General features: G+C 38.6%; 1 protein-coding gene across 2 annotated transcripts in view; it reads left to right on the forward strand.

Moving 5' to 3' along the window:
- SLC35F1 (solute carrier family 35 member F1) overlaps window positions 1–25759 on the forward strand; it is a 554611-nt gene that overhangs the window by 424403 nt on the left and 104449 nt on the right. For both annotated transcript variants that reach the window (XM_082251908.1, XM_082251907.1), the window contains exon 3: window positions 13807–13934. In XM_082251908.1, the coding sequence (XP_082108034.1) occupies window positions 13807–13934 (128 nt within the window). The remainder of the gene's footprint in view (window positions 1–13806; window positions 13935–25759) is intronic.

Below are 25759 nucleotides of genomic sequence, written 5' to 3' on the forward strand. Positions count from 1 at the left end.
TTTGTTTTAACATGCACCAAGTGCTGCTGTAAACATTGTCTTGGACAGCATCCATTATGTCAAACTCAGAGCAGGTGCTTGTTATTTCTACAGCTGAATCTCATTAGATTTAACTCTGCACCACTAATCTAAACAGCTCTTACTCCTGCCAGAATAAGAAGATGGCCATCTGCAGTCTACCGCGTAACATGGGTATAGTACGGTCATTTTGTTTGGGAACAAATAAAGAGGTTGCGTATAAAGTCACAGGAGAGATGAGGCTGATTGAGCGTTTTGGATGGCTATAATCCTTGAAAACTGAATGTAAAAGCAGTGCTTTGGAGTGCTTTAAACCTGAGAAGGGCATTGTACACCAAGCTAGATTGTTGTGGATTACAAACAGTTCCAACATTTCTGTTCTAACATATGTTCCCACGCCCTCAATCAGTTACGTATATCTTATAGTGCAGCGCAACCCCTCAACAGAAAATTGTGTGATATGTGTTAACACATACTCTATATCGTTAAAAGTATTGGGACGCCTGCTTTCAAACACACACATGAACTTTAATGGCATCCCTCGGTCAACATCAGTGCCTGACCTCACACATGCGCTTCTGAAAGAATGGTTAAACATTCCCATAGACACACTCTTAAACCTTCTGGACAGCCTTCCTACAAGAGTTGAAGCTGTTATAGTTATATAAAGGGTGGGCCAACTCAATATTGAACCCTACGGACTAAGACTGAGATGCCATTATCCACTTGCCAACCGCCCTATAGCGCATTTACTGCTACAGGGTGGCCGCGCTGCAACGGGTCATGTATATCTACTTGATCCGGCAATTTTGGGTATCAGGCACGAGTGCACACTGCCTGTGGCTTTCTCCCGCTGTGATTTTACACAGCGGGAGGTGATCAGCGGGTCCCGCTGACCTAATGTGTGCCTGCACCCGCTGATCATTTGGTACACTGACAGAATAGCAGTCTGCCTATGTAAACAAGGCAGATTGCCATTCTGTCAGTAAAGAAGTCATGGATCCTGTGTTCCCGTAAAGCAGAAACACCATTCCATGTCTTCCACTAGTAAAAGCACCTCCCCCACTACACTGAAACATTAGCTAGGCCAGTGTTTCTCAACCTTTTTTTAGTCAAGGCCCCCTTTACAATTCTGCACAATCTCGAGGCACCCCATTCTAAAATGTAAAAAAGGAAATTAATAGTTTTACATAATGCAGCAACACCCATATGCGTAGGACACCCAACATTAGCAGTGATTTATTCTTCCAAAGCAAACACCTTTGCACACTGGTACTGACTTGTATTCCAGTGTTTCTCTTCTCCCTCAGTTTCTCTCCCTCACTCACCTAATGTGACCCCAGTGCTGATGGAGAGGAGCAGGAGAGGGGCAGGGGAGGGGCAAACAAGGGTGCTGTGCAGGTGCCCAACGTCCTCCTTATCAACCGATGATGTCATTGGTTGTTAGGACACTGCCGGCTAGAAGGTTGTAATGGTGCACAATGAAAACCTGTGGCTTTATGTAACTAATAGGCAGGCTTGATACACCTGCTGGCTTGTATATAATTTTTGGGCCAAGGCACCCCTGATGACAGCTGTAGGCACCCCAATTGAAAAAGGCTGAGCTAGGCACACAGTAAACTCTTCAATCGCCCCTGATATTAACCCCTTCCCTGCCAGTGTCATTAGTACAGTGACAATGCATATTTTTAGCACTGATCACTGTAAGAATGTCACCGGTCCCCCTAAAAGTGTTAGTTAGGTGTCCAATTTATTCTCTGCAATATCACAGTCCTGCTATAAGTCACTGATTGCCACCATTATTAGTACAAAAAAATGAAAACAAAATAAATGAAAATATCCCATAGTTTGTAGATGCTAAAACTTTTGGGAAAACCAATTAATATATGCTTATCAGGATTTTTTTTTACCATAAATATGTAGCAGAATACATATTGGTCTAATTTGATGAAGAAATTAGATTTTTTTACATTTTTTTATTGGATGTGTTTAAGAATAGAAAGTAAAACATAATTTTTATTTATTTTTTTTTTCAAAATTGTCGGTCGTTCTTTGTTTATAGTGCAAAAAATAAAAACCGCAGAGGTGATCAAATACCACCAAAATAAAACTCTATTTGTGGGGGAAAAAAAGCACATACATTTTGTTTGGGTACAGTGTCACAGGTCAAGTGGTTAAAGTTAATGTGCGTGTAAAGGCACATGTACCAATACTTTTGACAATATAGTGTATATTCCATACACCACAATTGTAAAAAATGCTCATACACCCAAATCGATATGTACCCACAAATAAATCCAATATTACTGTGTTATTAATCCCTGCTACAGTGTTTATCAATAATCAAAAAAATGTTTGTAATACAAATTCAATAGTACATATTTAAATTAATTGTCCTTTACTTTTCCATATATCTAAAAATAAATCTCCACCAAATGTGCACATTACTGATTTTCAGCAAACTCCACCACCTTTCACTTGGTGCGCTTACCTAGGAGTATGAACCTAGATAAACTTATAGGTCATAATGTTCCTTCCCCTTTAAGGGGCTTCAAACACCTTCTGTGGATATCTCCAGATTTACTATGAGGAACACTTTTTTGATGAATCCTCCAGTTACCCCCCAGGGATTACTATTTAGATGATGAGTACCTCAATTTAGAAAAATGAAAAAAAAAAAATCATTGTGCTTTCTGCTAATTAAAACTCATTTATTAAAAAAAAAATAGATGTATACTCACATGGATATGTGCTCTTAAAACTATGCACTACAGCAATACCACTTTAAAAAGATGAGTTCTTGCTGGAAAAAAATATTTTAAGCAACAGACAGCATGGATTCATGAAAGAGAAGTTGTCAAACAAACCTGATTTCTTTTTATGAGGAGGTAAGTAAAACCTTGGACAGTGGTGTGGCTGTGGAAATGGTATACTTGGATTTTGCAAAAGCGTTTGATACAGTTCCCCACTCACGACTAATGTGTAAGGTAAAGTCTACTGGCTTAGAAAGATCAGTTTGTAAATGGATAGAAAATTGGCTAAAAGATAGAATTCAGAGAGTAGTGGTAATGATTCTTATTCTGAATGGTCTAAGGTTATCAGTGGTGTACCCCAAGGTTCAGTGTTGGGACCCTTACTTTTTAATATTTTTATAAATGATATAGGGTCTGGGATTAAAAGTACAATTTCAGTCTTTGCAGATGACACCAAGCTTTGCAGTTGAATAACCTCCTTACGGGATGTCTCCAACTTACAAGCCGACCTCAATGCACTGTTTAATTGGGCAACTATGTAGCAAATGAGGTTTAATGATAATAAATGTAAAGTTATGCACGTGGGGGCTAAGAATATTCATGCATCATACATACTAGGGGGGTACAACTGGGGGAATCAGTGGTGGAGAAGGATCTGGGTGTTATGGTAGATCATAAGCTTAATAATAGAATGCAATGCCAAGCTGCAGTTTCCAAAGCAAGAAATATCCTTTCTTGTATTGAGAGAAGTATGGACTCCAGAGAGAGAGATATAATTTTGCCCCTGTGCAAATCATTAGTAAGACCTCATCTGGAATATGCAGTTCAGTTTTGTGCACCAGTTCTCAAAAAAGTATATTGGGGAACTGGTGAAAGTGCAGAGAAGGGCAACCAAACTAAAAGAGGCAGGGAGGAGCTCAGCTATGAGGAAAGATTAGAGGAACTGAATTTATTCTCTCTTGAGATAAGGAGATTAAGGGAGGATATGATCAACATGTATACATACATAAGGGGTACATATAGTGAACTTGGTGTTGCGTTATTCACTTTAAGATAAACGCAGAAGACAAGGGGGCACTCTTTACGTCTAGAGGAAAAGAGATTTTGTATCCAAATATGGAAAGGTTTCTTCACAGTAAGAACTGTGAAAATGTGGAATAGACTCCCTCCAGAGGTGGTTCCGGCCAGCTCAGTAGATTGCTTTCTGGATCGGAAGGATTTGCACCCTTAATGACCAGGCCATTTATTGTGATTCCGCACTGCATTATTTTAATAGGAATTTGCGCGGTTGTGCGAGGCTGTATCGAAATAAAATGTATGTTCTTTTTTTCCCACAAATAGAGCTTTCTTTTGGTAGTATTTGATCACCAGTGTGATTTTTATTGTTTGTGCTATAAACAAAAAAAGCGTCAATTCTAAAAAAAAACAATATTTTTCACATTCTGCTATATAACATTCCCAAAAAAAATTTTAAATATCAAATGTTTTTATCCTTTTAGGGCAATTTGTATTCTGCTACATATTTTTGGTTAACAAAATTGCAATAAGCGTATTTTGATTGGCTTGCGCAAAAGTTATCGTGTCTACAAACTAGGTGAAAGATTTATGTAATTTTTATTTATTTATTTATTTTTTAATAGTAATGGCGGCGATCTGTGATTTTTAGCGGGACTGCCACATAACTGACACTTTTTTGGAAACCGGTGACATTATTACAGTGATAAGTGCTAAAAAATATGCACTGTTACTGTACTAATGATACTGGAAGGGAAGGGGTTAACATCAGGGACGATCAAAGGGTTAAGTGTTAACTGTGTGGGGGATGGTCTGACTGGATGAAGACAGAGATTGTTGTTCCTGCTTAGCTGGAACACAAGATCTCTATCTTCTTCCCTGTCAAAATGGCGATCTGCCTTATAAGGCAGATCGTCGTTCTGCCCTTTCTGGGGAATGATCGCAGGTGGACGGCAGACATTGGGTCTGCTAGGCTCGCTGATTGGCACCCTCTGTGTCCAATCAGCACGCGATCACACTTCTGGTGGTGCGCCACCCAGTGGCTATTGCACGAAAGGACATACTGGTACAGGATTTTGCGCAATAGAGCCGACCTGCCACAGTAAATATGCAGTAAGCGGTCGGCAAGTGGTTAAATGACTTGGGGATACTCTCTTTTGTGGGCAACACCCACCTGTCTCCAATCAGTTTCTCACTTGTTCATGGACCCTTACCTGCTGAAATTGATACTATGCATCTTCGCACTGTGACTGTCTATCTGTCGTATCTGTGTATACTTTTTCTTTATAGATGTAACCACAAATGGAAATGTTGGCGTACCACCCTATATTTTGAAATGCCTTCGCCATCTTTGGTAATGCCTACCTAACATCATATTTAGGTCTTGCTTTTGCTATACCGGATCTGCAAATATTAACAGACATTGTATGGCATGAACTACAGATTACAATGCCTCACATAGTTGTTTAAGTGGATGGACAAGTTAGTGGACAAAATCATTTTCTGTTTGGATCATTGCTTATTGGGCAACCATATTTATCTATGTATGATCAGTATTAAATTAGAGCACATTATGCAGATTACTTTCAATGAATTTAAAAGAAATCACAAGGTAATTTTCAAAAAGCTTGTCCTTGGGCAATCAATAATTTGTATCTGTGTTCATTGCCAAGTGATTTAAAGCTGTACTCTAGAAATATATAAAAATCCAACATTTAATCAAGTTTTAATCAAATTTTAAAACATCATTACAATTATTTTTGCATACAAATGGCAAAAAAGTTTGCATTTGTCTTGATATCAGCGAGTGATGATCTCATCATGGTGTAAAAAATTGTGGTACCCTGGACACCTCAATCATCAGTAAGTAGAATCTTATGACTTAAAGTTGTTCTAAAGGCTAAAGGTTTTTTACCTTATTGCATTGTGTGCATTAAGGTCAAAACATGTCTGGGTGCAGCTCCCAGTGCCCCCCCTCACTTATACTTACCTAAGCCCCATCATGCAGCGATGTGCATAAGAGCAGCGGCTTTCCGAGGTCTCTCTCTCCTCATTGGCTCACACAGTAACGGAACCATTGGCTCCTGCTGCTGTCAATCCCAGCCAGTGAGCCAATAAGAAGAGAGCAAAGGAGGGGGCTGAGCCATGCTCTGTGTGTGAATGGACAATGTCCATTTACAGGAGTGCAGCTCGGGAGTGAGCCTGCTGGAGTGCCCCCATAGCCAGAGGCTTGCTATTGGGGGCACTCAGCAAGGGAGAGGAGCCAGAACCACCGATGGTGGTCCCAAAAAGAAAAGGAACAGGGTTGCTCTGTGCAAAACCATTGCACAGAGCAGGAAAGTATGACATTTTTGTTATTTTTGTAAAAAAAAATAATCTTGCCTTTAGAAGCACTTTAAGCACATTTCAGAAAATTCCTGCTGAATTAGTTCAGAGCTTTGGGTGGCCCTGGCAGCACTACCTCCCCAGAAGACAAAAATAGATTAGAGTAGCAGCTGCTGAATACAAAAGCCAGCAGCTAACATTCCTTTATCCACACTGCTTAGCATGGATAAGGGAATCAATGGATTTTTCTAGCTTAGCCCACTGGGGTGAACAAGTGAAGTTTGAAATGCCAATGGTCAACTTAGCTAGATAAGCCAAAACTTCAGAGGGCAATAAAATTCTGTAAATTAACTGAAGGATGGGTTGGGATGTAATGTCAGGAGGAAGTGGTCATAATCTGGAGATCTGGAGGCAGAACTTGTACAGTCTGACCCTAGGATCCAAGGGGCTTTACAGGGACGGGATTGGTTTGAAGACCAATGCATGTATTTGACTTGGGCACCGTTGTTACCTTAGAAATTAAGACCTATACAAATGTGACAGAAATATATGATGAAAAAAATACAAAAGTAGAGGTTACCTCCAGCGCAAAATACATGTTACATTATTAGTAGATCCAGAAATGTAGGCAGTTAGGTTCATATGCATCTCTTGATTTATCCTGTAAATGTCAACTACATTCCCTCCTTAGCTTCCCTATTGATCATTGAGGCTACTCATCACATTAAAATGCAAAAGTAAGATTCAGAAACCAAGAGAGGTGCCACCAAGCTTCACTTTTACAGGAAAAATCAATATTTGTATATAGCTTCCGCTGACTTTTTTTCTCAATCTACTGATCAATTTGAAATGTGATTTGATTTTCACTGAAGGTAATTTCTGCTTATACATTTTTTATATCATACTCATTCAGTATGAATTGCCTAGGTCTGTGCATTTATAAGTAGAGTTCTCTGAAGGTTAGTTAAAAAAAGGTGTTACATTATTGAATTATGTTTAAAAGCAGATATCTAAGTTTAATATTTGTATATTTCACTTTTAGTGTAATATACCATATTCCATACAGAGTTCAATTCACGATTTTCTAGCAGTGTATCCACTAACATTTTTCTAGGTCTGTGTTAGCAACCTTTATGGCTGTACAAATTTTAGGTTGTCATGTAATGTGACTGCAGCAGATGATATTGTCATCTTGGTGAAGTTTTCTTCGATGAACTGTGCAATTGTCGGTGACATGGAAGAAAAGCCTGTGCAGAGTGGGTGTGCCTAAGGACTTGTGGCACTTGTATATGAGTGCGGTATTAAGGCATAACAGAAGGTGCCAGCCCGTATTGCTTCAGGGTGACTCTAGCCTCTGACAATGAATCAGCTGTGCAGCACAAACATTTGGAATATTATAAAAAATATCTAGCAAGCAATTGTCCTAGGAGTTGGCAACTTACTGAATTACATTAACCCCGAGAATGTGAGAGGGCAGCACACATCATCAGAAATCTGCTTTAATTTTACTTGCCTTGACATTATACCATTTTCACATTCACAGCTTTGTGATGTACTCTGTTATTCCTTATTTGTGTAGTGAATCTGGATTGGCCTGGTCTCTAAATCTGACAGCAGCATTTACGCCAAACATAAAATCATCAGGATTGGTATACTACAGCTAGATGTAGCCAAAGTAAATATGTCATGATACAAACACTGCTAATTTGATTTTGAAGATGCCTGATAGGAGGCTGTCAATTAAAAGGAGCTTGTCATGCAAAAAAGTAAATATTTAACCTGTTGCGGACCACCCGCCGCAGATTTACTGTGGCAAGGTGGCTCAGCTGCGGGAACCAACGTAACTGTACGTTGGTCACGCATGGGACTAGGGGAGGCGCGTGCACACGCCCGCTGTCCCCACGATGTTCTGATTCGGTTCAGAACCGATCAGTCATCAGGTCCAGGCCAGGTGATCGGTTCTGACCAATTGCAGAACATACTGTGCCTGTGTAATGTCCTTTTCGGTTCCAGCGTGAGAAGAGAAGCACTAGACTGACACCAGTACACATAGGCACACATTTAACCCCCTGATCATCCCCCCAGTTAACCCTTTCACTCCCTGTCACGGTTTACACTATATACAGTATACATATAATTTACTGATCACTGTATTAGCGTCACTAGTGACTTCAGTTAGTGTGATAGACAGTTAGTGGTAGTCCCAGATAGGTTTAGGGCACCCACCATACATCCCCTAATAAAGGTTTAACCCCCTGATCACGCCCAGTTATCCCTTTCACTCCCTGTCACAGTGTACACTATATACAGTATACAGATAATTTACAGATCACTGTATTAGTGTCACTTGTGACTTCAGTTAGTGCGAGAGACAGTTAGTGGTAGTTAGAGGGAGTCCCAGATAGGTTTAGGGTATATATCCGTTAATAAAGATTTAACCTCCTGATCACCCCCAGTTAACCCCTTCATTGCCCTGTCACAGTGTCACTATTATAGTGTACAGATCTTTTTTCTGATCACTGTATTAGTGTCACAGGTGACATCAGTTAACATTAACGTTAGTTAGTGTCAAGTGTCAATACAGGATAGCCTCAGATTGCCCACCGCATCTAGTAATACATTTTAACCCTGTGATTGCCAGTGACACACACACACACACACTAAACACCTGATTTTACCACCACAGTTAAAAAAAAGAGCATATATGGCAAAGCATAGGGGATGGGGTGGACACAGAGGGCAGATCTCCCCTATGCTTTACCATATATTTTTTAACACTTTTCTTGGCAGAGATTTCTTCATCCACATCGATCGCTGAGAATGGAGGAATCTGCTATGTTCTTTTTTTCATGAGCTGAACGAAAAAAAAGAACATTGCATGTATGCCCATCATTAGAAGTGGTGGATGCTGGGAGGTCTAATGGTGGGCATACCAGACACTTTCTGGTATACTTTTTTTTAGTAGCCAGTGGTTTTCTTTCATATAAAAGCAATCCTAGCAGATAATTAGATGCCAGACTGCTTTTACAAGCAGTGGGAGGGGACTCACTCCCCTCCCGCCACCTTCCACGATTTCCTGGGCTCTCCTGTCCCACTGGGTAACCCGAGACTGGAGCCAGGCAGCTGACTATAGAGCTGATTGGAGACCAGATTGGCTCCAATCATCTCTATGGCCTAAGATACCGAAAGCTACGAGCATTTCTTGACTTCAGTTTCGTTAGATATAAAAAGCGCCATTGGGAAATTGGGAAAGCATCTTATCACACCAATCTTGGTGTGGTCAGATGCTTTAAGGGCAGAGGAGAGCTCTAGAGTCTAATATACCCTAATTTTTTTTAAAAAAAGTGTACCTGTCGCTACTTATTGCTATCATAGGGGATATTTAAATTCTCTGTGATAACAATAAAAAGGATAAAAAAGAAAGAAAGGGAAGGTGTCACGATAAATAAAATAGAAAAATAAATAATAATAGAAAAAAAAATTAAAGCACTCCTGTCTCTCCGTGCTCAAGCACAAAGGCGAATGCAAGCATCAGTCTTGCATCATATGTAAACAGCATGCACCATGATTGTGATGTAACACTGCGAACGTCAGATCGAGGGCAGTAATTGTAGCAGTAGACCTCCTCTGTAAATCAAAAGTGGTAACCTGTAAAATCTTTTATAGGCTTTTAAAAATGTACGTAGTTTGTTGCCGCTGCATGGGAGTGTGCAATTTGTCATGTCATGTTTGGTATCTATGTACTCGGCACAAGATCATCTTTTATATTTTACCAAACAATTTGGCAAAATATAGTGTATTTGTGCATTAAATTTAAAAAAAGTGTTATTTTTCCCAAAGAATTGCGTTTGGAAAATTTCTGCACAAATAGGGTGTGACAAAAAAAAAAAAAAATTGCAACACCACCATTTTGTTCTGTACAGCCTCTGCTTTAAAAAAATATATAATGTTTGGGGGTTCAAAGTAATTTTCTAGTAAAAAAATAATAATTTTTTCATGTAAACAAAAAGTGTCAGAAAAAGCTTGGTCTTCAAGTGGTTAGAAGAGTGGGTTATGTGTGGCATAAGCTTCTAATATTGGGCATAAAAAATGCCAGGACAGTTCAAACACCCCCCCAAATGGCCCCTTTTTGGAAATTAGACACCCCAATCTATATACTGAGAGCCATGTTGAGTCCATGGAATATTTTATATTTTGCCACAAGTTTTTTTCTTTACACAAAGTTGTCACTAAATGAGGGGGTTTTGTGCTGTCTTGGCATTTCATGGCCTCCGAAACTGTGATAGGTAGTGAGGAGTGAAATCAACAATTTGATGGGGTAGTTAAATGTTGCATACTCACTTTAGGGGCAAAGTTAAGCTTTGAGGAACAAATTGAATGTTTTGTGTTGGGGAGGGTTATATGTTAAGGACTAGTTTTATTAGTTAACTGCAGATTATTTTTTAAGGCAGTAGTGCATGGAATATTTAGCTTTTTAAATAATGTTAGGGAAGCTGCAAATGTTCTTCTTTGCACTGGAAGACTTGTGCTGCACACTACCAGTGTTGGGCTCTTGGTTCTGAGAACATATACATAGTTACATAGTTACATAGTTTGTGAGGTTGAAAAAAGACATCAGTCCATGCAGTTCAACCTATGATGTGTGTGTGTGTTTGCTGTTAACCGTAAATTGTATACCCCTGTATTTTGTGGTCTTTAAGATGCCCTAAACTGTAATTTAGTTTTGCTCTTTTAAATGTATTTCCCTTTTAGTTTTGCTCTTTTAAATTTATTTCCCTTTGGAATGTACTGGCCAATCCCTTTGTTTAGTATGGTCTTGAAGCAATTCCATTTTTCCTCCGTGTTCTTTGTTCTCAGGGTTCTATCCCATTTGATATTTTCTAGCAAAGAGCGCAGTTTTGGGAAATTGGCTCTTTTGAAATTCAGTGTCCTTATATTACCCTTGTGTTTCCTATTACTATGATTAATACTGAAACTAATTGACCTATGGTCACTGTTTCCTAAGTTGCCCCGTATTTCTATATCCGTGAGCAGGTCTGTATTGTTGGTAATCAGTAGGTCAAGTACCGCATTGTTTCTTGTCAGTGCGTTCACCATCTGACCCATAAAATTGTCCTGCAAAACATTTAGGAACTGCTGAGCCTTGGCTGAATGCGCGGTTCCTTCTGCCCAGTCTATATCTGGATAATTAAAGTCCCCCATTATAATGACATTTCCCATCCTTGCTGCCAGTCCTATCTATGAAAGGAGGTCTGCCTCCCCCTCCTCCCTCTGGTTGGGAGCCTATAGCATACGCCCAATATTACCTTCCCCATAGTGCCTTCCCTTTGAAGTTCTACCCATAGGGATTCTGCCTCGTCCATAGCTCCATTATTAATATCATCCCTCATATTTACCTGTACACTTTTCTTAATATACAGACATACCCCTCCCCCTTTTTTACCTTCTCTATCTCTGCGATAAAGGGAATACCCCTGAATGGTCGCCATCCAATCATGAGAGTTGTCGAACCAAGTCTCTGTAATCCCCACAAAATCGAAGTCCTCCTCATATATCAGCAGCTCCAGCTCTCCCATCCTGTTGGCCAGGCTTCTGGCATTGGTATACAAACCTCATAATTTTGACCGGATGCATACCATATCCTTATTTGATGTTGTTTTTAGGCTTATCTTGTGATTTTTCCCCATACCCATCTTGGATTTAGTAACTCTGAACACCCTACCGCTAATGTCCCCATTTGTGCCCTCTGAATCTTGCTCCCCGCTGGCTAATTCTACATCTGTACCCTCCCCCCCATCACCTAGTTTAAAAGCCCCTCTAACTTTTTGGCCATCCTCTCACCCAGTACGGTTCCACCCTCCCCATTTAGGTGCAATCCGTCCCTACCAAAGAGCCGGTGGCCGACTGAGAAGTCAGCCCAGTTCTCCAGGAACCCGAAACCCTCCTTACTACACCAGCTCTTCAGCCACTTGTTAACTTCCCTAATCTCCCGCTGCCTCTCTGGTGTGGCTCGAGGTACATCATACTAACATCACTGAATTCTGACCCTTAGCCTTCCTCCAGCCAAAATATTTTTCTTAGTTTTGGACAGAGAAGGGAAGAGTTAAAATTTCTGTTGGGTTTTTGTTTCTGTCCGGAACCCCATTAGGGTGATTTTCTGTCACTTTGTGTACCTGTGATACCTGTACAAAAAAAAGGCACTGCCGGTAAAACATGTAAAGACAGGAACAGGCAGAAATAAAATATTTTTGGAAGTTTTAACATAGTTAGTGAGTTTGAAAAAAGACATCAGTCCATCCAATTCAACCTATGATGTGTGTGGGTGTGTTTGCTGTTAACCGTACATTGTATACCCCTGAATGTAGCGGTCTTTAAGGTGCCCATTTAAAAGCTTTTTGAAACTATCGATGCTCCCTGCTGATACCACTTCTTGTGGAAGAGAATTCCACATCCTCACCGCTCTGACAGTAAAGAACCCCTTGCGCAATTTAAGGTTAAACCGTTTTTCTTCTAGTTTTAGTGAGTGCCCCCGTGTCTTATTGAATTCCCTTTCTCTGAAAAGTTTGTTTCCAATGCTAAGGTCACCAGTACGGTATTTGTATATTGATATCATATCCCCTCTTAAGCATCTCTTCTCCAGAGAGAATAAGTTCAATGCTTGCAGTCTTTCCTCATAGCTGATGTCCTCCATTCCCTTAATTATCTTTGTTGCCCTTTCTCCAGTTCCAGAACAACATGTCTTTAGTCTACAAGGTATTGTGGTTTTGTTTGTTTTCCCATTGCAAAGATTTCTCTTCATTCCCTGCACTGTCAAGAAGGGAGAAATCTCCTCAAAAGGGAGAAAATTGTCAAAAAATTGCAGACAGAGGATCTGTCCATACCTAGTCTATCCAAAACAAAATAAAAGGTTTTGTCTGAAATTAAAATTTAGATATTAAAAAAAAATATTTTCTTTGCCACTTTCCCTGCTTTTAGGAAATCTATAGTTTTAATTTTAAAAAGTTATAGTGTGAACTCTATTTTTTTATCCTAAATTGCAGTCACATGACATGTCGGGCCCCAACTTTTCTGTCTGTCTTCTTGCAGCACACTCATTGCATCGCCATTAACACCAATCATTTGCTAGGTAAAGAGTCCATTAAATGGTTCTCTATTGTTAGACTGCTGGTGTCATGACATCATAAGTGAAATAATGTCAAAGAGACTAGAAAACTTGTTGTCTGCACTAGAAAAGGCTAGATTGTCATGAGACAAAAAATTCAGATACTCTAATACTAGATGGAATTCCTAGCAGTGGGTGGTAAAAAATTGTATTGTTTTTTTTTTTTTTTTTTTAATTCAAACCCAGAGTTCAGCTTAACCGTAAAACAGTGCAGCCCTAGACATATAAGGAACTTGTATGGTAAAGCTAGCCCTAAGGCTTGTTTTTTTGTCCAATCTCCGAAGCCATAGACTTAGTGCTAACATAACCAGCATGTCACAACTGCTCAACAAATTTCCTTCTTGAACTACAAAAAAAAAAAACAGAATACATTTGGGCGATTACCTTCCTTTATTTAAATTATCATTTACTTAAATTAGTTTATTTTTTGTGACCATAACTGTAGACCAAATCCATTTTTATTTAATCACATTCAAATTGTAAAGTACTTTATATATTTTGATTTTTTAATATTGTAAACATTTTCCATTTCAGGGGAAGAAAACTTGTTGGCAATATTGAAAAGAAGATGGTGGAAGTATATGTTCTTAGGCATTATTGACATAGAAGCAACATATTTAGTGGTCAAAGCACACCAATATACCACCTTCATTAGCATACAGGTATGTTTTTTGACAATTTCAGGATTATGGTAAATGTTTAAAGTATACATATGTTAAATCTTTTTTTTTTTTTTTTTTTAATAGCGTGTGAAAGGGTTAGAAGTAGAACCCCTATTAGGTTTTTACGGCTGATTTGTCTCTCTATTTGTCCTGGGGACCATTTTTACACAACAAAAAGTGATGGGAATTCCAAAATTTTACAGAACTGGAAGTGAAGTCTTCCAATAGGGACACCTGTTTTGGTGACAGGTATCAAAGTTTTCATTAACTCCATCACCAACAAGACGCAGACTGCAAAGGAAAAAAAAAGAATATGACTTTTGTGCTTTCCATAAAATAATTTTCCATTCAGGCACATTAGAGTCCATTAGAGTCATCAGAGACATCAGAGTCAATTGAGGATCACAGCTTTAACCAAGGGTTATACTGCAGTCTACAGGAGAAATGGACATAGAAACTGAAATGCACCTCCCAGATGAGGAAATAGTAGATCTGGAAATCGGAAAACCACTTTTAGAAACTTCTGGAATAACGAGTATCAAATCTGTCTATCAAAAAGAAGCAGTGGCCGGGAGGTAAACACTGAAGGCTCTTACTACATCCAGACCATTGGAGAGAGCTTGCCTTCAGGTAAACACAGGGAAGGTAACACAATATTCTCATAAAGATGAAAGGTAGAGACCACTTTGAGAAAAAAAAGAATTTTGGACTCAAAACAACCCTATTTTAGTGTACAATAAAATGGGAGCCTTTACTTACTGAAGTGATGGCAACAAGAAAGGCTACGTTCATGGGAAAACTTCAAATAAATTAGCCAAATCATCAAATGGGTGCTTTGTAACACTAATAATACTAGATTGAAAACCCATTGTTAGAGTGGGGACTGAGCAGGGGTCAGAAATCCCTAGAATTAAAGTACAAATTAGTGAATTCTTTGCAAGTAGACATTTAAAAGAGTAGGCAGGGCAGACATGACTCAAGATGATGTTTAAGGCTAAACATTAATAATAATCAACATACAATGATAATACTGCAAGAAATTGATTTTTTAAGCTTTTAACATAATAGGGTTAACTGAATCTGCAATGCCTCTGTCTCCCAGAACCTGAGTTTCAACAGCCAGGCCATAAAAGTGGGCGAATAAGAAATGGTATTTGATTGGTCCTTTAGATTTAACAGAACTGGTTGATCTGGAAGAGACCAGACATTCCATGTCAGCTAATAGATGAATCCAAAGTCAATCAAAAATAAATGAATAAATGGAATGAATAATGAAGCTGCCTATCCAGACTCTGCAATTTTGGCAGTGTAAAGTAATGCATGTTTGATCCCTTATACAGTAGATACCTGACAATACTTTACTGTATATTTTTTTTAATGACATAGATGTCCCGTATTGTGCTTAAGTTCTTGCATGTGTAATGCAAGTGCTGTTGTGGTTTGCTTCAAAGTCACCATGCTTGTGTCCACACACACAGACAACAATACATATGGCGCTTTTCCACTGCATGGAACCGAACGGTTCGGTTTCGCTTTTGTGCTTTCCCACTGCTGGTACCGCATGGTACGGTGTAGGAACGGTTCCATACGGTACGGTACGGCGGCGCTTTTCCACTGCATGGAACCGAACGATACGGCTCTCTTAAACAGTACCACCTTGATTGTGGTTCCAAGAGGTACCATACCGGTACCATATCCCACAATCCTTTGCATGCAGTCCCTACTAGCCACTGATTGGTCAGAGAATCGTTGTTATCCCACCCACTTAACATTAGTACTACTTTAGTGGAAAAGCAAGCCATACCAAACCGTACCGAACCGTTCCAACACTGTACCATGCGGTACATGCAGTAGAAAAGCAAACTGGGCCAAGCAGGGCCAAGCAGGTCCGAGTAGAGCCGAGCCGGTACTTGCAGTGGAAAAGTGCCAATAGTGTGCCAGAGACTCAGCCGAGGAAGGCAACAGCAGGTATTCGAATGGCACACACATTAGAATAAGAACAGTGCCAGAGTTCCAGACAAGTAAATAAATGACAGAAAATGTAAAATGTGTACATGCCTAAGTAAAAAAAAAAAAAAAAAAAAAAGGATTTCCTGGTATGGCAAAGCACCTTAACTTAACTAAATGTACAGATCAGGTAAAAGACAAAGTAGACACAGCAATAAGCTTATAGTCCAGATACTGGAGCCATAACTAACATATTGGACATATAAGATATTGGAGCCATAACTAACACATACAGTATGCCAAGTAGCATATTAAAGGGGAGAGTAGTAATTCCCTCACGTACTTCCAGGTCAGTTACAGTTTTAAGGAAATTAAATTACACAATATCATGAACAGATAAGAGGTAAAAAAAAAAACCCTCACACAGCATGTAACTACTAGCATCAAGTCTTCAGAGACGGGGACATGATGAACACTGCCACAGCTCTGGTCCCAAAAACCCCACAAGGAATACCCAAAAGTGCTGGTCTGACCTGATAACAGAGTCCTGTGCCAAATGGAACACAGAACGGAATGTCACTGCAGATGAAAGGACCGTCGCACAGCGATCACTATTGTATTAAATGAACTGGTAAATTCTGGGCTCGTTGGCTTATCTGGAGAGACTACCAAGATTTTCAATATCCCGCATGAATCTACCAGAGAAAAAAGTCTTCCAGTTCAAGCGAAACATCTAGCTCAGAGGAAGGAAACATCCATTCTCCTTTAGGACTCCAAGCATATCTGGCAATAGTTGAGGTTGTTATGGGGTTCTATCTATAAGGTTTAAAAAGTAAAACATCACAGAACACTACTTTTTTAAAATAATTTCAGTCTTTCAGTCATAATAAGGAAACCTTGGTTTGATTTCACACACTTCACAAAGGGTACTTGTAAACAACAGTAATACAACATACCATTTACAGTACTTAGGGGTCTGAAGATAAATCATTCAGATACAGTATTTCATAGAATAATACTGCATCTTATGCTTGGATCAAAGTGCTAGACATTAGCAGAGGGTGGTGGGCTATGTTTAATCTGGAATTACTACTGTTACATAGTTATATAGTAGTTGAGGTTGAATAAAGACAACAGTCCATCCCATCCAGTTCTACCTGTACAGGTGTGAGTGTGTGTGTGTGTGTGTGTGTGTGTGTGTGTGTCAGTGGCCTGATAATTTCCCATAACCCTGAATGTTGTTATTGCTGAGCAAAACATGGGTGCTGCCTGAAGAGGTAAAAATTCCTCTGTTCAGCACAGAAGTCCCAAATTCGAACTAAAACCAGCTATTCACATAGCATGGTGGGTGTGGGTCATATCACATTTGGATGCTGATATGTTACTATGTGCTATTCAGTACAATTAATCTAATGACTATGTAGTCATGTACATCAATGCAGTATGCCAAGTATTCCCCAGCTCCAAAAAATGCACTGAGCGGGATGGTTCATTACACATAAATAATCAGTATGGCATGCTAAAATCAGCAAGAATTGGTAATTTATACATTTTCAAATTAGTAAACATTGCATACCCTGTACTGCACAATCATGGTAAAAAAATGCATGTATAGATCTTACCATTGCTCCACACATTGTTTCTTCCTAAACACATTTTTATTTAATTTATCAGTATATACTGCTGTTAATGCATTCGTTCTATTTTACCATTTCTTACTTTCTCCCCATGTGTAATCTTTTATAGTAGATTGAATGTATATTTTGCTTAAAATGTAAGGATATATAATTAACTTTCATAAGGTAATAATTTTAACTGCAGGCCCTAGTCATATTTTAGATTATTTAACAAGGCTCAGCATCAACACATCTGACACAACCCCCTATTTAATATTAGAAGCACTTCTCCAGCAAATTGATCATGAGCTGTATTGGGCAGGTATGTATGATTGCACATTAGAGCTGCACGATTCTAGATAAATTGAGAATCACAATTTTTGTGCTTAGAATAAAGATCAAGATTATTGGCGTAACATCATCTTTTACATTATACAAAAAAATTGGGCTAACTTTACTGTTTCGTTTTTTAAAATTCATTAAAGTGTATTTTTTCCCAAAAAAACTGCGTTTGAAAAACTTCTGCACAAATACAATGTGACAAAAAAGATTGCAACGATCACCATTTTATTCTCTAGGGTCTCTGATAAAAAATATATGTATAATGTTTGGGAGTTCTAAGTAATTTTCTAGCAAAAAATACAGATTTTAACTTGTAAGCAACAAGTATCAGAAATAGGCTTAGTCTTTAAGAGGTTAAACTGCCCTTACTTAGTGCCGGTTCACACATATGCGATGTCAGACATTGCATGTGATTCGCAGCGCACTGCTCAGCAAATCACATGCGATGTCTGTGCATTGCGAGTTCAGCCATACAGATTGTTTGGCTGAATTTGCATTGCATTCAGGCCAAAGTCGCACAAGACTCTTTTTTTGGTCCACACCCGAATCGGATCATATGGGTATGCGGTCCGATTCATGTCCAAATTGACAGTTCGCACTGCAATGTGCGAACTGATCTGGGGGTGTCGTTAACTTTGTTTTGACACCCCAAAATCTATGGGGCCAAAAATCGATGCTTAAACATTTTTTACCTTGATGCAAGGAATGCATTAAGATACAAAAATGTTTAGGCTTTAGAATCACTTTAATCTTGGATAAAGAACAAAAACCGAAAACACTGGTAGGATAAAAATGCGCAGTGATTTTTGATAGGGTTGCAGTCTGTGCGGTATAAACAAGTTAACAGTTTCAGGTTTTTTTTCTGCTTTTTTTGTGGAAAATTGATCTTAGTTTGTTAGAAAGCAATCAGTTTTCTGGATGTTCCTAGTAGGTGTTGTGAAAAATTAAAAATAAAATAAATAAATAAATAAAAAATAATAATAAGCTTGTGTTTCCCATGAAGAAAATACTCTAAAACACATTTAAACATTCTAAATGAATAAAAAAATGATGTCAGTATGTAAGACATAAAAATGACATGTTACCTTACTTTAGCACTACCAGGGAAAAAACAGGTGTAAACATACTTATATCAGCTTATTTGTAAGTACAAAAAAAATCAATAAGTACTGCTAATACAGTATGTTTAAGAAAAAAGTATAGTTAAGAGATAAAAATCTATAAATTGATCTAAGCAATTCCACAAAGCTCATTTGCTGTGAATTGTCTACAGTTCTAATGAAGACCAATATTACTTAATGTAGTAAACACTTTGGGAATATGACGATTACATTATGATTTAATGACTATAAAATAAAGATACATTTTCACAAACAAAATCTAAAAATACAGTTTAATAATCTTTGCTATTTTCTTCAAAATATATGCATAATTTCTGTACTGTGCTAACATAATTGGACCATATACTAAACGGGATATTATTAATCATTTTGTGTGGGTGTACTTCTTGCTGTAGCTTTATGACAGATGTGTCAAAATTATAAACAGTAATGATAAAGTGCAATTTGTGTTTTAGAATTATATGTAATAATAACATTACATCTACAATTTGCCATTTCCTTTCATATTGCTGTCCAGTGTTTTCATGGCACACCTTACATTGGCTGACATCAGATGACGCTTGTTGGATGGTCCATTTTAATAAACTGCTCCCAGTGGTGTAGCCTAGTGATATACTGAGAACAGTGATAAAAAAAAGCACATAGATAGGGTGCAGGTAGATTTTAGATTAAGATTACATTACATTAAATTAGATTTATACTGGACAAAATTATAAACGCAACGCTTTTGTTTTTGCCCCCATTTTTCTTGAGCTGAACTCAAAGATCTAAGACTTTTTCTATGTATATAGAAGGCCTATTTCTCTCAAATATTGTTCACAAATCTGTCTAAATCTGTGTTAGTGAGCACTTCTCCTTTGCCGAGATAATCCATCCACCTCACAGGTGTGGCATATCAAGATGCTGATTAGACAGCATGATTATTGCACAGATTTGCCTTAGGCTGGGCCACAATAAAAAGCCACTCTAAAATGTGCAGTTTTATCACACAGCACAATGCCACAGATGTCACAAGTTTTGAGGGAGCGTGCAATTGAAATGCTGACTGCAGGAATGTTCACCAGAGCTGTTGCCCGTGAATTGAATGTTCATTTCTCTACCATAAGCCGTCTCCAAAGGCGTTTCAGAGAATTTGGCAGTACATCCAACTGGCCTCACAACTGCAGACTACATGTAACCACAACAGCCCAGGACCTCCACATCCAGCATCTTCACCTCTGAGATTGTCTGAGACCAGCCACCCAGATAGCTTCTGCAACACTCGGTTTACATAACCAAAGAAATTCTGCACAAACTGTCAGAAACCGTCTCAGGGAAGCTCATCTGCATGCTCGTTGTCCTCATTGGGGTCTCGAGCTGACTGCAGTTCGTTGTCACAGATGAATCCCGGATTTCTTAGATCTTTGAATTCAGCTCATGAAAAACGAGGGCAAAAACAAGTGTTGCAATTATAATTTTGTTCAGTATAGATTAGATTTACCAAAACCATATAATATGAGGTCAGGGCCTAAACACTTTCAATTTGTGTGCAATCAGGCCCTTATACTACATAGTTGAAGGTAAATCTAAAGAAAATTGAATAAGAAAATTGTATAATTTTGTATAATGTATGGCTAGGTTTAATCAGATAGACACAGCAGGTGATTTTCTGGCATATTTCCTTGCCTTGCAGCCCTGTGGTCTTTGGTTTGAATCTCAGTCAGGACCAGTGGCGTAGCGTGGGTTGTCAGCGCCCGGGGCAAGGCATGTAATTTGCGCCCCCACCTGTGGAAGTCCCGCCCCGAGGGACGTAACGCATGCGGAAGGGAGGGAGGAGAGTCTGACGTCACCCGCAGTCAATACACTATACACACAGTATACATACAGTATACACATACACTATACACACAGTATACACACACACTATACACACAGTATACACACACTATACACACACTATACACACACTATACACACAGTATACACATACACTATACACACAGTATACACACACACTATACACACAGTATACACACACTATACACACACTATACACACAGTATACACACACACTATACACACAGTATACATACAGTATACACACAGTATACATACAGTATACACATACACTATACACACACTATACACACAGTATACATACAGTATACACATACACTATACACACAGTATACATACAGTATACACATACACTATACACACAGTATATACACACTATACACACAGTATATACACCAGTATACACATACACTATACACACACTATACACACAGTATATACACACTATATACACACTATACACACAGTATATACACCAGTATACACATACACTATACATACACTATACACACAGTATACATACAGTAAACATACAGTATACACATACACTATACACACAGTATACACATACACTATACACACAGTATACACATACACTATACACACAGTATATATACAGTATACACAAAGTATACATACACTATACACACAGTATACATACACTATACACACAGTATACACACACACTATACACACAGTATATATACAGTATACACACACACACTATACACACAGTATATATACAGTATACACACAGTATACATACACTATACACACAGTATACACACACTATACACACAGTATACATACACTATACACACACACTATACACACAGTATATATACAGTATACACACACACTATACACACAGTATATATACAGTATACATACAGTATACATACACTATACACACAGTATACATACACTATACACACAGTATACACACACTATACACACAGTATACACACAGTATATATACAGTATACACACAGTATACATACACTATACACACAGTATACACACACACTATACACACAGTATACACATACACTATACACACAGTATACATACACTATACACACAGTATATATACAGTATACACAAAGTATACACACAGTATATATACAGTATACACACAGTATATATACAGCATACACAAAGTATACACACAGTATATATACAGTATACACACAGTATATATACAGCATACACATACACACAGTATATACACAGTATATATAAAGTATACACACACCATCTAAATATCAGCCTGATTGAACACACTGCTGCTGCCCCCATTTCCTGGCATGCTGGTACTTGTAGTGCTCCAGCAGCTCACAGATATTGGATATGGTAATGCAGAAGAGGAGGGGGTGGGCAGGTAATGAGTAGGGAGGTGTAGCAGAGATTGGGGGAGAAGATTAGGGCATGTCCTTCCTCCAGAAGCAATGCACTGCTACTCACATGAAATCTATCGATCAGCCTCAGAGACAGGAGGAGCCCTGCAAGAGGAAACACAGCCTCTCCCCTCCCCCCTCCTCAGCAGGGTAAGTACTGACAAGAAAACATTTGGTTTATCTTCCCCAGCTCACCTTCTTCTATGAGGCTGCAGCCCGTCCTCTCCTCTCTTCTCCAGCTGTCCACATCTCCTGCTCCGTTATCAAACAAGGCGCGCTGGGGAAGGGGGCGTGTACACTGTGATCCCATAGGCTGAGAAGGCAGTGAAGGGGCGGAGCAGCTATAGACTCTGAATCTTCTCCATGAAAGGATGTCCGTAACTGAGATTTCAGGGACAGCACAGCCACCGTGACTGCGCCCCCCTGAACATTGCGCCTGGGGCGGCCCGCACCGGCAGCACCCCCCACGCTACGCCACTGGTCAGGACACTATCTGCATGGAGTTTGCATGTAATCTCTTTGTTTGCTTGGATTTCCTCTGGGTATTCCAATTGTCTCACACACTCCAAAGACATGCTGGTAGGTTAACTGGCTTCAGTCAAAATTGACCTTAGTATGTATGTGAAAATTGGCTATGCTCATGTGTTAAAAAGGCATTAAAGTGAATCAAACATGGTGCCCAGAGAGCTGGTCCATAGAATTGCCAAGAGTGGGACATGCCTAAACATTATATATATATATATATATATATATATATATATATATATATATATATATATATATATAATACAAATTATCTGTATTTTGTTAGGACAGTTCAGTGAGTGCCTCATTGAACATTGAAATGGACATAACTTTACCATTCTGCATAGGGAGATTTGCAGGAATTAGTTTACAACTACTATAGAGTTAATATGTGCTTTATATGCTCTATCAGGTCGGCCCTTAGGGCCATGTCACAAGACAATTCTGCTCCAATAATTCAAAAGCAATCATTAAAATTACCTAAAACAGGATATTTCATTATACTGCAAAACTCACAAGCAATACGATTACTTGTTACATATGGAATATGATAAGGGCTTTAGTCTCCATTTAACCAGCCTACTATGTGCAACCAGCAAGACTTTGAGCCCAATTCTTTTTATTTTTTTATTTATTTTTTTTACTTGAACAATATGAAAATAATTTTCAGCCTGAACTAAGATAGCAGAAAAAAATAACTCAGAAACATCATTTACTGCTTGTGTGATTGGCTTACCAATTTTCCCAGAAGTCTGCCCTAAACTGCAAGTCAGATTTCAGTCACCCCCTGCAATAAAATTAAATTTTTGGTGAGATACTCCCAATAGAAAATCACATCTAAAGGCATGCAGGCCCAGCAGCTTTCCTTATTACTGCCCTGCAAGTGCAGCAGCTGATTGATAATTATGAAACCACTCCCATTAGATTAACTTTCTCACATGGACAGACAAACACAGTGATTTCTTCAGAATAACCAACAGTAGGAATCTGCAAAAAGTTTGTTAAAATCCTTGAAATGTACATAGATCACCCAGAGGGGAATGTTTCCTTTTCAACAAAAATGGAGTGACACTTTTACCACTCCAGCTCCTGAAGATTTACCCCCCTACATGACCAGGCCATTTTTTGCGATACAGCACTGCGTGACTTTAACTGACAATTGCATGCGCGTGCGTTGCTGTACCCAATTAAAATTGATGTATTTTTTTTCCCACAAATAGAGCTTTATTTTGGTAGTATTTGATCACATCTGCGGTTTTTATTGTTTGCGCTATAAACAAAAACATAAGTTTGAAAGAAAAAACAAGATTTTTTACTTTCTACTATAAAACACATCCAATAAAAAATGTAAAAAAAAATCGAATTTCTTTATCAATATAGGCCAATATGTATTCTGCTACATGTTTTTGGTAAAAAAAAATCCTAATAAGAGTATATTGACTGGTTTGCGCAAAAGTTATAGCGTCTACAAACTATGGGGTTAATGAATTTTATTTATTTATTTATTTATTACTAGTAATGGCGGCGATCAGTGACTTATACTGGAACTGCGACATTGCGGTGGACAAATAGGACACTAAGTGACACTTTTGATGCTTTTTTGGGGACCTGTGACACCAATACAGTAATCAGTGCTAACAAATATGCACTGTCACTGTACTAATGACACTGGCAGGGAAGGGGTTAACATAAGGGGTGAGCGAAGGGTTACATGTTTCCCTAGGAGGTGCTTGCTAACTGTGGGTGATGTGCTTTAACTGTGGAAAGACAGAAATCTGTGTTCCTGCTTAGCAGAAACACAGGGTCTCTGTTTTCCTTACTAACAGAACGGCGATCTGCCTTGTTTACATAGGCAGACTGCTGTTCTGCCTCTATTAGGAAGGATCGACAGGTCCCGGCAGACATGAGGTCTGCCGGACCAGCTGATTGGCTCCTGCTGTGTCCAGTCACAGCGGGAGCGGGGGCAGATCCAGAAGTGCAGAATCACATACCTGTACATGATTCTGCATACAGAACCCGCCGCCCCGCAGTAAATGTACGTGGGGTGGTCGGCAAGAAGCTAAGCAAGCTAAATAGTGTGTTAGCTTTTTAGATTTCTTGGGAACTCCAGCCAAAAGACATCCCCAACTACATTGCCAGTTTTACCCACTTGCTAGAGCAATTACAGAGTCAAATAGTGTTGGTGTTGCATTTCTCTGTTGCATTTACCACAATTTAGAATCTAACTAATAACAATAAAGACAAGTTACAAGAGTGTATACCACCTTATTGTGGCCTTGTGGAAGCAGATTGGAGAAACCTTCTGCTGATAATACTGTAAATATAAGAAATTTCTGGTGATTCACCACCAACAACTGAAAGATCTATGTTCTGGAATGCTGATCCAATGAAGAATTTAGTACATTATTTTCATAAAGCTCTTTTTAGACCAAAGCATTTGTAATACAGCAATGTTTATATCTCCATACATCTCAGGTTATTGCCTCTTGGATATTGCCTATTACTTTTCTTTGTACATCCATTCTAACACTGTTTATGTCTGAAACATTTGAAAAGTTAAATAACTATTTCTTGAGCAGTAAAATCTTTAGATTTGAAAAATGTGGTTCTAATGTTCTGTGTCAATAAAATGACAGTATATAATATTCAATACCATGCTTGTTACCATTGTGGGCTTGACCATGAATGACGAGTAAATACATTGCAAAAATTATTTGTAGTTCTTTTCTAGTAAAAAAAAACATCTAAGCCTATGTAACACATTGCATTTAAAAGACTAACTGGTGCTTCTATGAGTTAAAATCACAGAACATCAGCTAAAGAATATAGCGGAATACCTTAACTTGTAGTAACAGATAAGTACCGGATGCATGTTGACTCATGAGTTACATAACAATGGTTTTCATCAGGTAATTTCTGGAAGAATTAATTTAAGCTGAATGATTGCTACCTGCTTAAATAAACTTAGATAGATAGGTTCAAACAAGGCAGAAATGCTTGAAAGCCAACTTAAGTCAAGCATTGCTAGGTTGAACCTTCAA

Source organism: Pelophylax lessonae, assembly GCF_965119305.1.
Source record: "Pelophylax lessonae genome assembly, chromosome: 3".
In the NCBI taxonomy this organism is placed as follows: Eukaryota; Metazoa; Chordata; class Amphibia; order Anura; family Ranidae; genus Pelophylax; species Pelophylax lessonae.